This window comes from Hippopotamus amphibius, chromosome 9 (assembly GCF_030028045.1).
Source record: "Hippopotamus amphibius kiboko isolate mHipAmp2 chromosome 9, mHipAmp2.hap2, whole genome shotgun sequence".
NCBI lineage: Eukaryota > Metazoa > Chordata > Mammalia > Artiodactyla > Hippopotamidae > Hippopotamus > Hippopotamus amphibius.
In genome coordinates this window covers 2,261,794-2,276,211 of record NC_080194.1, presented here as the reverse complement: position 1 = coordinate 2,276,211, position 14,418 = coordinate 2,261,794, and the positions used below count along the sequence as shown (strand labels likewise).

General features: G+C 41.0%; 1 protein-coding gene across 19 annotated transcripts in view; it reads right to left on the bottom strand.

Annotated features, from left to right (window-relative positions):
- Window positions 1-14,418, bottom strand: part of PHF21A (PHD finger protein 21A) — a 183,653-nt gene that overhangs the window by 32,599 nt on the left and 136,636 nt on the right. For 16 of the 19 annotated variants that reach the window (XM_057748140.1, XM_057748132.1, XM_057748143.1 and 13 more), the window contains 3 exons: window positions 11,804-12,055; window positions 10,526-10,615; window positions 6,359-6,652 (listed from right to left, as the gene is read on the bottom strand). In XM_057748140.1, the coding sequence (XP_057604123.1) occupies window positions 6,359-6,652; window positions 10,526-10,615; window positions 11,804-12,055 (636 nt within the window). The remainder of the gene's footprint in view (window positions 1-6,358; window positions 6,653-10,525; window positions 10,616-11,803; window positions 12,056-14,418) is intronic. The other 3 variants (XM_057748142.1, XM_057748144.1, XM_057748147.1) reach the window with 1 other exon arrangement.

Here is a 14,418-nt window from a genome sequence, read left to right as displayed (position 1 = left end):
AACTACTACAGCTAATAAATGAATTCAGCAAAACTGCAAGGTATAAGATCAACACAAAACCCAGCTGTATTTCTAATACACTGTAATTCATAATAGCAATGAACAATCCTAATCGGAAATTAAGAAAACAACTCAATTTACAATATCATCCAAAAGAATAAAATACGTAGGGATAAATGTAGCCAAGGACGTGAAAGACTTGTACACTGAAAACTATAAAATGCTGCCAGCGAAATAAAGCAAACCGAAGTAAATGGAAAGACATCACGTTCAATATGTGGAAGACTGAACATTGCTAGGACTGCAGTACCATGCAGAGCAACCTACAGATTCCATGCAATTCCTATCAAAATTCCAACAGCCCTCCCCCCACTTTTTTTTACAGAAAGATTGGAAAAGCCAATTCTCAAATTCATGTAGAGCTGCAAGGGTCCCTGAATAGCCAACACAATACTGAAAAGGAAAAAAGTTGGAGGACTCATACTTTGCAATTTCAAAACTTACTGCAAATCTACACCAATTAAGACAGTGTGGTTGGTACTTGGCATAAGGACAGACACATACACCAACAGAATAGGATTGAGGGTCCAGAAATAAATCCATACATCCATGGCCAATACATGTTCAATAATGGTGCAATGATCATTCAAATTTGGAGAGAATAGTTTCTTCCACAAATAGTGCTGGGAGAACTGGATACCCATATGCAAAAGAATAAACCTGGACTCTCATTTCACACTACACACAGAAATTAAGTCAAATGGGTTACTGACCTAAATATAAGGGCTAAAACCATTAACTCTTAGAAGAAAAGTTAGGGGTAAATCTTCTTGACCTTGGAGGTGACAATGGATTCTTAGCTACGACACCAAAAGCACAAGCAACAAAAGAAAAAAATTTTTAAACCTTTGTGCATCAAAGGACAGTAGAAAGTGAAAAGACAACCTATATATTGAGAGAAAATATTTGCAAGTTTTATATCTGATAAGGGTATAATATCCTGGATTACATAAAGAACTCTTACAACTCAACAACAAAAACATGAACAACCAACCCAGTTTAAAAACTGGCAAAGACAGGCCATGGAAGCAACCCAAATGTCCATGAACAGATGAATGGATAAAGAAGATGTGGCACATATATACAATGGAATATCAGCCATAAAAAGGAATGAAATTGAGTTACTCGTAGTGAGATGGATGGACCTAGAGTCTGGCATACAGAGTGAAGTAAGTCAGAAAGAGAAAAACAGGTACCGTATGTTAATACATATATGTGGAATCTAAAAAAAAAAAAAAACCAGTACTGATGAACCCAGTTGGCAGGGCAAGAACAAAGACACAGAAGTAGAGAATGGATTTGAAGACACCAGGGTAAAGGGGAAGCTGGGACGGAGTGAGAGAGAGTAGCACTGACATATATATACACTACCAAATGTAAAATAGATAGCTAGCAGGAAGCTGCTGCATAACACAGGGAGATCAACTCAGTGATGGGTGATGACCTAGAGGGGTGGGATACAGAGGGTGGGAAGAAGGCTCAAGAGGGAGGGGATATGGGGATATATGTATAAATACAGCTGATTCACTTTGTTGTATAGCAGAAATTGATACAACACTGTAAAGCAATTATACTCCAATAAAGACCTGAAGAAAAAAAAAACTGGCAAAGAATTCAAACAGAGATTTCGCCGAAGAAAATTTATATATGGCTAATGAGCACATGAAAAGATGCTCAACAACATTAATTATTAGGGAAATGCAAATCAAAATCACAATGCGGTATCATTTCACACCCACTCGGATGGCTATAATTTTTTAAAAAAGGAAAATAATAAATGTTGGCAAGGAGATAAAGAAAATGGAACACTCATACCTTGCTGGTGGGAATGTAAACTGATTCAGTTGCTGTGGAAAATAGTTTGGCAGTTAATCAGTTTAGCAAGTTAATCAGAATTACCATGTGACCCAGCAATTCCACTCACAGGTATATACCCCAAAGAACGGGAAACAAGTGCTCAAACAAATACGACTGCATTAATATTCACAGCAACACTACTCCCAATAGCCAAAAGGTGAAAATAATCCAAATGTCTATCGATGGATGAATGGATAACCAAATTGTGGTACACACATACAAATGGAATACTATTTGGCTATTAAAAAGGAATGAAGTACTAATACATTCTACAATGTGGATAAATCTTAAAACATTATGCTAAGTGAAGAAATCAGACACAAAAGGTCACATACTGTATGATTCCTTTGGTATGAATTATCCAGAATAGGTAAATTATTTATAGAGACAGAAAGCAGATTGGTGGTTGCTAGAGGCAGGGGAGGAGCAAACAAGGAGTAACTATTTAATGAGTAGTGAGTTTCATTCTGGGGTAATAAAAATGTTTTGGAACTAAACAGAGGTGGTAGTTGCACAACATTGTGAAAGTACTAAATGCCACTGAGTTGTTCACTTCAACCTGGTTAATTTGATGTGATGAGAATTTCACCTCAATTAAAAAAAACAATTAGGCTGGGAAACAAACAAAAAAGATTAAGCTAAAAGTATCGTCTCTATCAGAGATTATAAACTGCTATCCAGAGGTGAAGCTGCAAGGCAGACAGATGCTACTTTTTGCTTACATGACAGTTACTGATATATATATGTGCGTGCGTGTGTGTGTGCGTGCACCTGTGTGTGTATAATTTATATATATTTATATGTAAAGATACATATAAATATATATGTATTTTCTTTGAATCTCAAAAGTACATCTCAAAATTTCTCAAAATATCTGGATTTCTGGCTTTTCTTGAAAAAGTCTTCATATGATAAAAACTGGCTAATGTCAAAAAGTTGTTGCCTCCTTGAGATGGAGTATATTACTTTGCAGTTCACCACAGTCTCTTCTACTTTCTATTATCTTCTTGACACCAAGGCCAAATTGTCAATCGTGTCATACTTGTCTTCCTATTTCAAAGAAATTAAGAGTAAGAGTGGGGTATCTCTTGTACTCACGTTCCACTTGTTTACTCTGTCTGTTTTACTCATTTATTGACATATTTCCTACTTTGCACCTGTACAAATCTGCAAATCCTATCCTTTTTTGGTTTCTATAAAGACAGAAACCAAAAACTCTGGATAATACTAGAATTAAATTAGCCATTTATACCCCTGAATTACAAATTCATCTTTTGAGGCTGGGCTGCATGAATAATCAAAGTTAGGTGCTTGCAAAACTTTTTAATGTCCAAATAGTTACATCAATCAAGGTTAAAAAAAATTTGGATTGAGGGCAGAGAGTCCTCACCTCAAGTTTCCTTAAAGGGAAGACTTGGATTTGAGGATAATACATTGGATAATATTCTCGACTTGGAAGTACTCTTTTTTTAGAGGATACTGTGTAGGTTCCCATACAAAATATAGATGGAAGCAGGGAAACGGCAAGTAATTGGACAAATTTTCCCATAGAACCTAGGATTTTTTCAGCAGCCTAGCCTTAGGGACATACGCAGAGGTCTTTGATGCAGGGGATGGAGTGGGGTGGCGTGGATAAGAAATGAACATAATTCCTGAGAACCGCGTCAAGCACAGTCTAATGGACTTTAAGCGCTTTATGTCATTCCATCATCCACAGGTGTTTAGCCCATTTCACAGAGTGCCGGAGAGGAGAAAGACATAAAAGGAGGCAGTGTGGGGGCTATGATGGAAGTCTGTCTGGTTTTATCTACTTTTCTGCCTTAAATATGTTTCTAGCCTCAAAGCTTTTTAAACTCTACCACTCTACCAGTTTCTCACAGCCACAATTGTAACATGGCTTCTCATATGGGATAAGACAGGGGCTCTCTCATCTGGGGTGGATAAGGAAGCTGGGAATGCCTGACGGGGGGAAGGAGAAGTGAGACCACTGTTGTCACAGCTTTCCTGCACTGAGGTGGGGAGGCCTCTGAAACCACACGACCTACCATGCTTCCTCCTCAGGAGGCAGAGCCACAGCCCGTGCCCCAGACGCCCCAGACACCAAGCTCTGTGAGGGAGCGGGCTTTGGCTTACCAACCCTTGTGTTATCACGTGTGGCACAGCAGCTGGCACAGAATCAACACATTTTTATTAAGTGACTGTCACCACCCTAAACAAAAGAGTAAAAAGCAGAAAGGAACCCATCTAGTCTGGTCACAGAGAGAATGCTGGACCCAGGTTTCGGCAACTCTATGAGTAGGCTGTAAGTGGTACTTCCATGGTTACATATTGCCCACCTATGAGGTCTCTTAACAGCTATAAATGAGATACTGGAAATGAAACACGGGGAAGAAAAAAAAAACACAAGGAGAGTAGCATGATCTGAAGTAAGAGAACTCTGAGAATGGAGTCTAAAGAGAATCCCTGCTGACTGAGCTTGATAAGCGGTAAGACTGCTATGCCAGGTGGCCTGCTAAACTCCAACAGCGAGGGCTCCCACATTCCTCCACTAGATCAATATGAAGACAGACCGTGGAATTCACTGCCAGAAAAGAATTTTTTTTAATTTTTAAGAATTCATGGGGACCTTTTTATGTTATAGTTAAAATGAAAAGCTCTATCAATACGTAAGGCTGGGATATGAAAAGATATTCAAGATCTAATAAGAAAAAAAGCAAGTTACAAAGTAATATACAGCTTGATTTTGCCTTTTGCTTTACAAAGAAAGTATGTGGAGGGATATAATCTACACTGCTAATAGCAACTTCGGAGGGTAAAATTATGGGAGAAGTTTACTCTCTTCATAGATTATGGGGGGGATACACTTTCTACAATATATGTTTCTGCAACGTCTGAGTTTCTTTTACACTGAATACGTGTCATCTTTGTAATCAGAAAAAACAAGAAATGTAAAAATGAAATGAAACTGAAAAGATTCTTGTCTCCTAAAAAATCTTTATCAAAAAAGAGCTCAGATAGAAACAGCACTTAATAATCTAAAATAGTGTTTTGAAACCACGTTCTTTGCGACTCTAAGGCTCCTCAGAGGTCCACTGACAGCCAGCACAGGACATGATGGCAAACGGTCTGCAAACATGCCGCCACCCAAACTCCTAAGCTTGGGCATCTTACTTTCATTATTTTAATACTGCAGTTCTGCTGATAATTAACTTGAAAACTTCTGATCTAAAATACATGTAAGTAATTTATCTCTAAATGTTCCTCAAAGCATTTCTTGGGGCTTGAGTAGGTTCCCCAGGAACAGAGATGCACTCTTGCTTTTATTTCCTGATACAAGATTTTGGTACCCAGCGTCTTAGTGCCAGATCGGCTGCATTTATGAGCTGCCTGGGTAGAAAGCCAGTATTCTATGCGTAAGGCTCCTCTGTTGCAGGCGGCCAAGGCAGCAGGAAGCCTTCTCCTTCCCTACCATCTGGCCAGCCACTCTGAATCACGGTCAGCCATCCAGAAGCAGAAGATTCAGGATCACCAGAGACTATTTTCAGATGAATGAGAACTCAAGCCTGAGCAATCAGAAATAGGTCAATGACTTTTTTTTTTTTTATTTTTTTTAACTTTTTTTTTTTTATTTTTTTATTTTTTTTGGCACACGGGCTTAGTTGCTCCGCGGCATGTGGGATCTTCCTGGAGCTGGGATCGAACCCATGACCTCTGCATTGGCAGGCGGATTCTTAACCACTGCGCCACCTAGGAAGCCCAGGTCAATGACTTTTTAAAGCAACTTTCTTGAAAGAGCTTTTCTTTGTAAAATTATTCTTTCTTGTCACTGGTCTTTCTTTACATAGAATAAGGTGGCTGCCTGTAAATCCTTTTTCTTGGTTTTAGAGATCTTTCTGTCATAGAACCCTTAAATATTTTTGAAGGTTACCTGCATTTCTATAGCCTTGTGTTTTTAAGAGAAAATCTGATTTTAGAAATATAAATGAAAGGTTTCAATATTTGAGCTAAAATGTCTGTATCCTCTAGAGTTAAAAGAATGCATTTTAGAAATCTTCATTTTTTCATTGGCTCCTCACTGTCTGTAATAACCAGGGAAAACCCTTGAAATGAAATCCTTTTCCTTGTTTTGTTTGTTCTTCCTGACTTTCATCCGGATTTTTGCTGGGCCGAAATGAAGGTGGCATTTTCCGCGCTTCCTGACTGAGGGCAGCAGAACCCGTCCGTGAGTTTCTGCCTCAGGACCAGCAGAGGGAGCGCACTCCCACAAGAACCAGAATCCACGTGCGAGGGGCCGGTGGGCGACGCAACCCCACTCTGCTCAGCAAGACCGTGGATACGTTATCACAAGACAAGCAATCGACAGCAGTGCTGAGCTGAAGAGCCCCTGGGAAGAGAAAGACCCTGCACAGACTGCCCGGAGCAGCGTGGACGCTGCCTGTACCTGTCTGTCGAGGCTTGGCTTGCTAAGCTGCACAGTCTGAGGTCCAGCGAGTCTGGTCCCTGGAGTAGCTATCACAATGCTGGTGAGCTGGGCCATGGGGAACGTTTTGGCTATGGTTGCGGTCTGCCCATTGACGACACGGACGGGGTGGATGGAATTCTGGGAGGTGGGGAGGGTCGTGGGAGTGAACTTGGTCAGCATGACGGGCCTCTGGATAAGCTGAGGAGCTGCAAGCATGGGAGGAGGCGCTGGGGCAATAGGAATGTTATTCTGGGCCACAGGCTTGGGTCGAACCTACGGAGAAAGAAAGAACAATTACTGTACTCCTTAAACTTCTCAAGTCCTGTAAGTCTTACATTGCCAGATCCTCTACACCATATACGTGAAATGCTATTCAGTGCAAATCTTTATTAATATCCATCTTAGTATTATCAATTCTACACATCTCAGCATATATAATATTACAAGGATGCATCAGCTCTTAAGAGGATCCAAATGTTAGCCTAAATGTAGCTTTTCTGATTCCAAACTGTAGTTTCCACCCCTGTACCGTGCCACCGCCTTTCCAGGTTGAGGTCAAATGCCTAATCCAGAGACAGGCCCCATCCAGAACTCGTGCCCAGTATGGTAATAACGCTGCCAATACCCTTAATTTACATTCTAAATTTCTCCATCTCCACAGCTTCAGGTCACCCCCCTCTTTGGCCCTCTAATTCCCCATTCTTGGCCGCTCCTTCTCTATGTCTCCCTTGTGGCTTCCTCTACCTCTGCCCAGTCCAAAATATAAATATTTCTCAGGATTTTGTCCTGGAACCCCTTTTCTTCCCAATGTCCTCCCTCCTCCTGGGGACCCTCCTGCATCCTACAGAGTCAATTACTACCCACATACTAAAGATTCCCACACCTGTATCTCAGGATCGGACATTTCCTGAACTTCAGAGTCACTTATTCAACTCCCTGTTACACATCTCTACTAGGAAATTTCAGAAGAGTTCAAAATCAGCGTGTCCAAAACTCACTAACTTTTTCTTCCAATTCCTTCTTCTTCCTATAATCATTATCTCAGTAAAGGCATCTTTCTTACTAAAAAAACTTCAGAATCATTCCTAACGCTTCCTATTCTACCTCTACTTCCTGAACCCTTCTCAAATACATCTACTTTCTATCCTCACTGCCACTACTCTAGCTGTTTTCGTTTTACTGAAGCAGCGGCAGAAAACTGTGATTAAAAACATGGGATCAGCCTTGCCTGGGTTCAGATTCTGGTTCTACCACTTACTAGATAGCTGTGTAACCTAAGATAACATACCTGATCTCTCTAAGCCAGTATTTTTCAAACTTTCTAAACTGTGACCTGTGGGCAAAATCCCTTCTCCTTACGCATAAGAATCTGACCTTCAGTTAACTCTCTAGCTGCATACCCCTGGAAACCTGATAAGGAAGAATGTCAACTATGTTAGCAGGCAACACTGCTTACGGTAAAAATGACCTCTTGTTGCTATATCAAATCTAGTATTTCCATTACTTGCAAAATGCAGAGATGGAAATATGCTGTTAAAAATAAACGTTTTTAAGTTGTTTTTTTTAAAAAAGATGAGACACCATGCTTTGGACTTCCCAAAGTGGTGTGACTCTCATAAGTGGGCATGTACACTGGGGACCTTGACCGCCATGCCTATGGAATTGTTACAAGATATATTAGGCTCCTGTGAGGCATAAGGTTTCTGTGCCAGGGTGGCTCTCCCACTGTCCTGGTAGAGAGCTCATTTCCCTTTACCTGAGCAGGCCCTGGACAGCTGTAAAGACTATCCTATGGACCGCTATAGGGACTCCTACGGAAGAAAAGTGCCCGATGCCGTCTTGCTGGCAAGCTCTGGTTTCTGTCCTATACCATTCCAAGTAGACTGGTGCCAAGTGTGGCCTTTGACAGTCCTGTGAGTCTGAATACTTAGCTGCACCTACGACAGCCCTAGTGTGTGCTGCAGACACACACTAGGAAGCGCTCTGCACTGTGGCCAGCATGCCTGCGTGGCATTTACCTACACCTCTGCAACACACAAACTTCACAGAATAACACATATGTGCTCCATGTTCTAACATTTCCTGTTCTGTTTTCCTCATTTTACTTAAAAACCCTGGTTACAATCCACTAAATTGATTTCATAGCCTACTAATGGGTCATGACCCACCCTGTTTGAAAAACACAGACTAAGCTTTAGACTTATCTAAAAAAGAACAACAGGTAACAACCTCCACAGAGCTGTGGTGAGGACTAAAATAGATAACGCGTGTGCAGTGCCTCGTGCAGTAAGTGGCATGCAGTAGAACTCTCTAAACATTAGCTACTGCTACTGCTGACAATGGCCTGTTTTTCCTGCCACAGTCTTGACAATCTCCAACCTCTCCTCCACATGGCAGTAAGAGGGAATTTTCTAAAACAGAAACCTGACCATGTCAAGCACGTGTTGGAAAGTAAGAATGGATCCCCACTGTTCCTAGGCCAGGCCCGAATCCCTATATAGCCTACAAGGTCCCAAAGGCTTTGGCCCATGGGCTTCTCCAGCCTCACCTCCTACTCTCGCCTGAGTCAGCCACGTGGCCCACTGTGCACAGCCACACCAAGTCTCCTTTGATTCCTTAAGCCTACATGTCTCTCTCCATTGCAGACTTGCATATATGCTCTTCTCCCTGTCTGGGACATTTTTCTTCCTCCCCCAAAACTTTGTCAAACTCTTCAAGGAAACTTTCTGTAATACTTTGTAAGAATGACCTGGGTATCCTTCCCATGTGTTCTCAGACTACCCTGTACGTCTCATAATGGACACAATAATTGCCTATCCACGTGTCTGAAGCTCTACGAGGCTGAGAACTATCTAGAAAACTTCATGTCCATAGTTCTTAGTGCCCTTTCAATACCTAAGGTATTTATTAAGAATTAATTCGATAAATGATTGAAGTAACCTTATCTCATGTTAGCACTGCCCATCCCCTCCCCAGAGGCAATTCAGAAATTACTTATGGCCACTGATCACACACTTCCTTTCGCTTCTCTCTTTGAAAGCTGAGGCCTCACATAGGAACACCCAACCCTTCTACCACACAAGTCCACTCCTCTCAAGCTCTAGACTGGGCAATCATGACATTCTGCCGTGAGAATGGTGAGTTCAACACAACTGCTGGAAGAATACTCTCATGAGAATATGGGCAGAATTGTTTGGGTCTAGGTAGAAAGTTTCCTGTGTGGCCTCCTAGTCTGAATCTTTATCATCGAGACTTTGTGTTTAAGTGAGATGCTCAATGCCATCACTTCCCAGAGCAGAACGGAATGCTTTCTACTAGCTAGTGTTACCGCTGTCTCCTTCCCTACTCTTCCTGGCGTACAGGGGCGGGGGTGGGGGGAGTGGTAACTGCATTCCCTCCCCATTGGCAGGCAGTTCTGGCTAAATTCTTCCAGTAAGTCAACGCTATAAGCTTTAAAATGGTGCTATTGTAATGATTTTAAATTTAGGAAAATTTCCCTTTCCTTACATCCCTCTGCTACAGCCTTTCATCATTGTTAAGAAACCCTGACGATAAAACAAGCCTCTTCTCACACAGACATAGAGAACACCAAGGGGGGAAAGTGGGGGGTGGGATGAATTGGGAGATTGGGATTGACATAGATACACTACTATGTATAAAACAGATAACTAATGAGAACCTACTGTATAGCATAGGGAACTCTACTCAGTGCTCTGTGGTGACTTAAATGGGAAGCAAATCCAAAAAGAAGGAGATATATGCATACATATAGCTGATTCACTTTGCTGCAAAGCAGAAACTAACACAAGATTGTAAAGCAACTATATTCCACTTAAAAAAAAAAAAAGTTTCTTCTGTGGGACTTCCCTGGTGTTCCGGTGGTTAAGACTCCATGCTTCTACTGCAGGGGGCACAGGTTCAATCCCTGGTCAGGGAACTAAGATCCCACATGCCGTGCAGTGTGGCAAAAAAAAAAAAAAAAAAAAAAAAAGCAAGCAAGCAAGCTTCCTCATGGTATAGAAACTTCAGCTAAGTGGGATCTGAACACGGCTGAAATGACAAGTGCATTACAGGCTGCTTAGAAGGGCCCGCAAGGATTTTTGTCCCACTTGACCCATCACTGGGCTTGTCAACTGATTTACTCACCTGTGGAAGAAAGTTTGGACGTGGAGTGAGTCTAGGAGGGGGGATAAACTGTGGTACTTTGATGGGCTGCGGAGGTGTTGCCTGAACCTGCTAAAAAATGAGGAAGATAAAGAAATCAGAGAGGACAGTAATGGTTCCGTGTCAAAGCTAGGTATTCCTAAAGTGTTTTCAGCACCACTATTCTCTCCATCAGACACTTATCTTCTATAAGCCTTCACTGTAGAATTAATCATCTGAATTAACACTGCCTTAAGAAACTTTTTTACTTTCCTACTTGCATGCTTTACCCTGTGAAGTGAGCCAACCACATCTCTGTTTCCTTGCATGTCTAATGTAGCACACAGCAGGCTCAGCAGTCTTACGCAGTTTCCTTGACTCTCAAGAACTCTTGCACTTATGTATTTTAAAAGTCAACACTGGATCCAAAGTAAAATCAAACTTGCTGCCTGGACAAATGGGCTTTTTCCTAATAGAAGAGCTTTACCTAACAATGAATGGCTTTATTCCTAGAGTGCATTTTCTAACTCTCAGCATCTGGCTGAGTTATTTGGTTGCTTCCCTAAAGATTCCTGGATAAATACTAAAGCTTCACTTTAAAGCCCTGTAGCTTCACTCACTACTGGTCATTATTTAAAAGCCACCAAGAGCTCTTAGCTTCCATTTTAAGAATGGACATTTAAACTACAATTTGGATATATTCTGAAAACAGCAGATGCTTTTACCCTAGAAATCTCAAGGACAATTTTTGTTCAAGCACTTTCTTCCTTCTAGGAATCTTCTTCTGATGGGCCTTGGACAAAGACACTGTTCGTTTGTGAGTTTCTTGAAAATTTGTGAAGTGCCCCAACTAACTGCAGTACTTCCTGGGTGCAATTTCAAGGAAGAGTGGACTAAAAAAATTCAGCAGGGCATTTTCCCCAAATTAGTAATAAAGCACTCAAGTTTCACAGGAAGGACTGTGGACAGGATAGAGGGAGAGATACATGAAACAGTGTAAATGCCTCTGTGAAGGACATCTCCCCCCTTAATTCAAGTCAGACTTTGGCCTCAAATGATGCCAAAAAGAGTTTTGGTCATTGGTGTCTGGACACCTCTATAGTTATTTAAATAGATCACAGGAATGCCATATTCCCTGGTCAGCCCTGAAGGGGAATTTGGTATGGCAGAAGAGTGATGGAGACTGAAAAATCCAGCAGGAGCATAAAATGGATATACTCTACAAATGCATATCCTGAACCCTCTCATGTGGGCACACATGAGTAGCAGCTGCTGGCTTACCAGAGTGACTGTGTTTTTTGCCACAATTTGGACAGCCTCTGCCCCAGGCCCAGTGACCTTACTAGACGTCTGGAGGTTGACTGGTGTGTTCTGCACATCAGTGCTGAGCACAGCCTTCTGACTGTTGATGGCGGTCACCATAGCAATGGTAGGTCTCTGGCCCACAACAGAGGCAGGCATGGTCGCAGTTGCTGCTTTCAAGACGAGAGGTAGTGTCTTTGTGGTAATCATAGAAGCTGTAGTTACAGTCTTCTAGGAGACATGGAGAACAGATATTAGGACACTGAAGTGTCACCCCACTAAACAAACTGCTAGCCTCCAGAAGAAAACAAAGCAATAGTTCTCATAATCAGTCAAGTTTCTTGGCATAACAACATTTCTTTTGTGTACATAGAGCACAGTTCTTACTACAGGGAAAGTCAATCTCTAGTTTGCCAGAGTTCTCAAATTTAGCTTCAAATTCATAGTAATAACTGTAGACTAATATGGGCACAGGGTTTCCAACAAGGAAGGGGGTGGGTTTACAGATACAGAATATGATTGTATCTATTTCTTCTGATTTTTCTAATTCTTTGCTTGCTCTCAATTAATTTAAACTTTGCAGAAGTTGCAAATCAATGAGGTACCCACCATCTCTATCCTTAATTGCTACAACCTCATCAATATGAAGAAAGCTATAATACAATTCTGGATATCTGCCTCCCGTGACACAAAGGCTGGGATAAAAGGACAGTGTCTTTTAATTCTTTTGAGTGTCACCCTGGAGAGGAGGAAGGGAAACTCACATGAGGATTAGTACAATTGTTGCCTCAAAGGCAGTAAATTCCAAACTAGATAATGAAACCTATTAACCAGCTAGTATAGTAAATACCAGCTCTTGATACCAAAGGGATACGAGCCACTGCCTACAATCTTTTCTCTGGAGGACTGCTGCAGAAGTGATCAAAGATCCAGAGAAAGGCGACAAGGTGGAAACACCTAAATTTCAGAAAGTCTTATAGATCAGAGTCTGAACTGACGTGAGAGGACCTGACTGATGCTCAACGAGTGCCACTGCAGCTTTGAAGCTGTGTTTTTCTAGACTTTCTATTCGAGTAATTAAAGGAGCCACCTACAAAACAAGAAAATAGAAACAACCTCCTTTCATGGCATACACATCTATTGAGCGCTACTAGTCACTCAAGATAGAGATGTTTCAGAAACATGAAAATGTACCTGGTCTAACTTGTTGGTTCTGATTTTGATATTATTTCACCTTTTTCTTCTTACTCTATACTTGCACTGCTCAATTTGGTAGCTAATAGCCACATGTGGGTATTCAAATTTAATTAAAACAAAATAAAAACTAAAACATTAGTTCCTCAGTCACACCAGCCATATTTTCGGTGCTTACAGCCACATGTGGCTAGTGGCTACCAAACTGGGCAGTGGAACTTTCCAACACTACAGAAAGTTCTATTGGATGGCACTGCCCTCGACCAGGGACAAGGACCCCACCACTGTCCCTGAAACAGATCTGAACAAATTCCTTTGTGAATTTGTACTTCAGTGTCTATGCAAGTCCTTTTGTATTAAGTTGTTTGGTTCTAAGTAACTTTTCTGCCTTAAACAAATACACACATGTATGTATCATCTACTCTTTTAACAACTTTTTTTTCTTTTAACCAAGACAGTGTAATAATCTGGCTTCATCTATCCTATCCCAGCCTTAATCCTTATTGATGCCTGCAATTAAAACCACCCAAATACGTTTCCTCTTCCCGAAGGTAACAATACAGGATGGCTTAGTCTCCTTGCCATTGGCCTCTCAAGTGTGAAATGGGAGTAAAAGGGGGAACACTGATAATTACTTATTTGGGGAGGTAGCAGGTCATCCTGCCTATCAGTGATGAAAATCAAATAAAAGCTAAATGCTATTTGTCATCAGAAACGTTACAGTAGTATAGCAGCAAGGACTGACTCTATATTACCAGCTATTTTTAATACGTTTTTAACCCAGTGTGATAGTAGCTCCATCTTCAATTTAAAACATTTAAATAACTTTTGAAGTGGTGAGCAAGTCACACCAGATGGCATTCAATCCTGGTGTCACCACGGGTTATGGAAGAAAAACTCTCATCAGCAGAACTCACTGACACTGATTTCAAAAACAATTATGCGTGTCGGTATATACTTTTGTTTGAAACATCCTTGATTCAGCTAAATCATTATCAATCTTTTGAATAATTAGTCTTTAAAAGTGAGTAAAACCTCAAACTCACCTGAGTTATATACTTACCATTAACTGCAACACTAAAAAGCACTTAATTCTAAGAAGTTTGTTCACATTAGGTTAGCATTTTTATCCTACTTTATATTTAGTTGTAGCTAATTTCATTCCATGTATTCTAGCATCTACATAACCCTTTGTATACAGAGGCACAAAACCTAGTGTTATGTGCACTGATGAAAAGCTTCTGAAGAATATATTTGCTAACCATTTACTGACACCAGGTATTGACACAGGCACTGCTTAGATCTTTACTCCTGGTCTGGCGCTTATTCTATTTTAAGTACTAGGGAACATAAACCAAGCTCCTGGAGTTCTGAGTTTAGATGACAAAGAAAATCTAGGA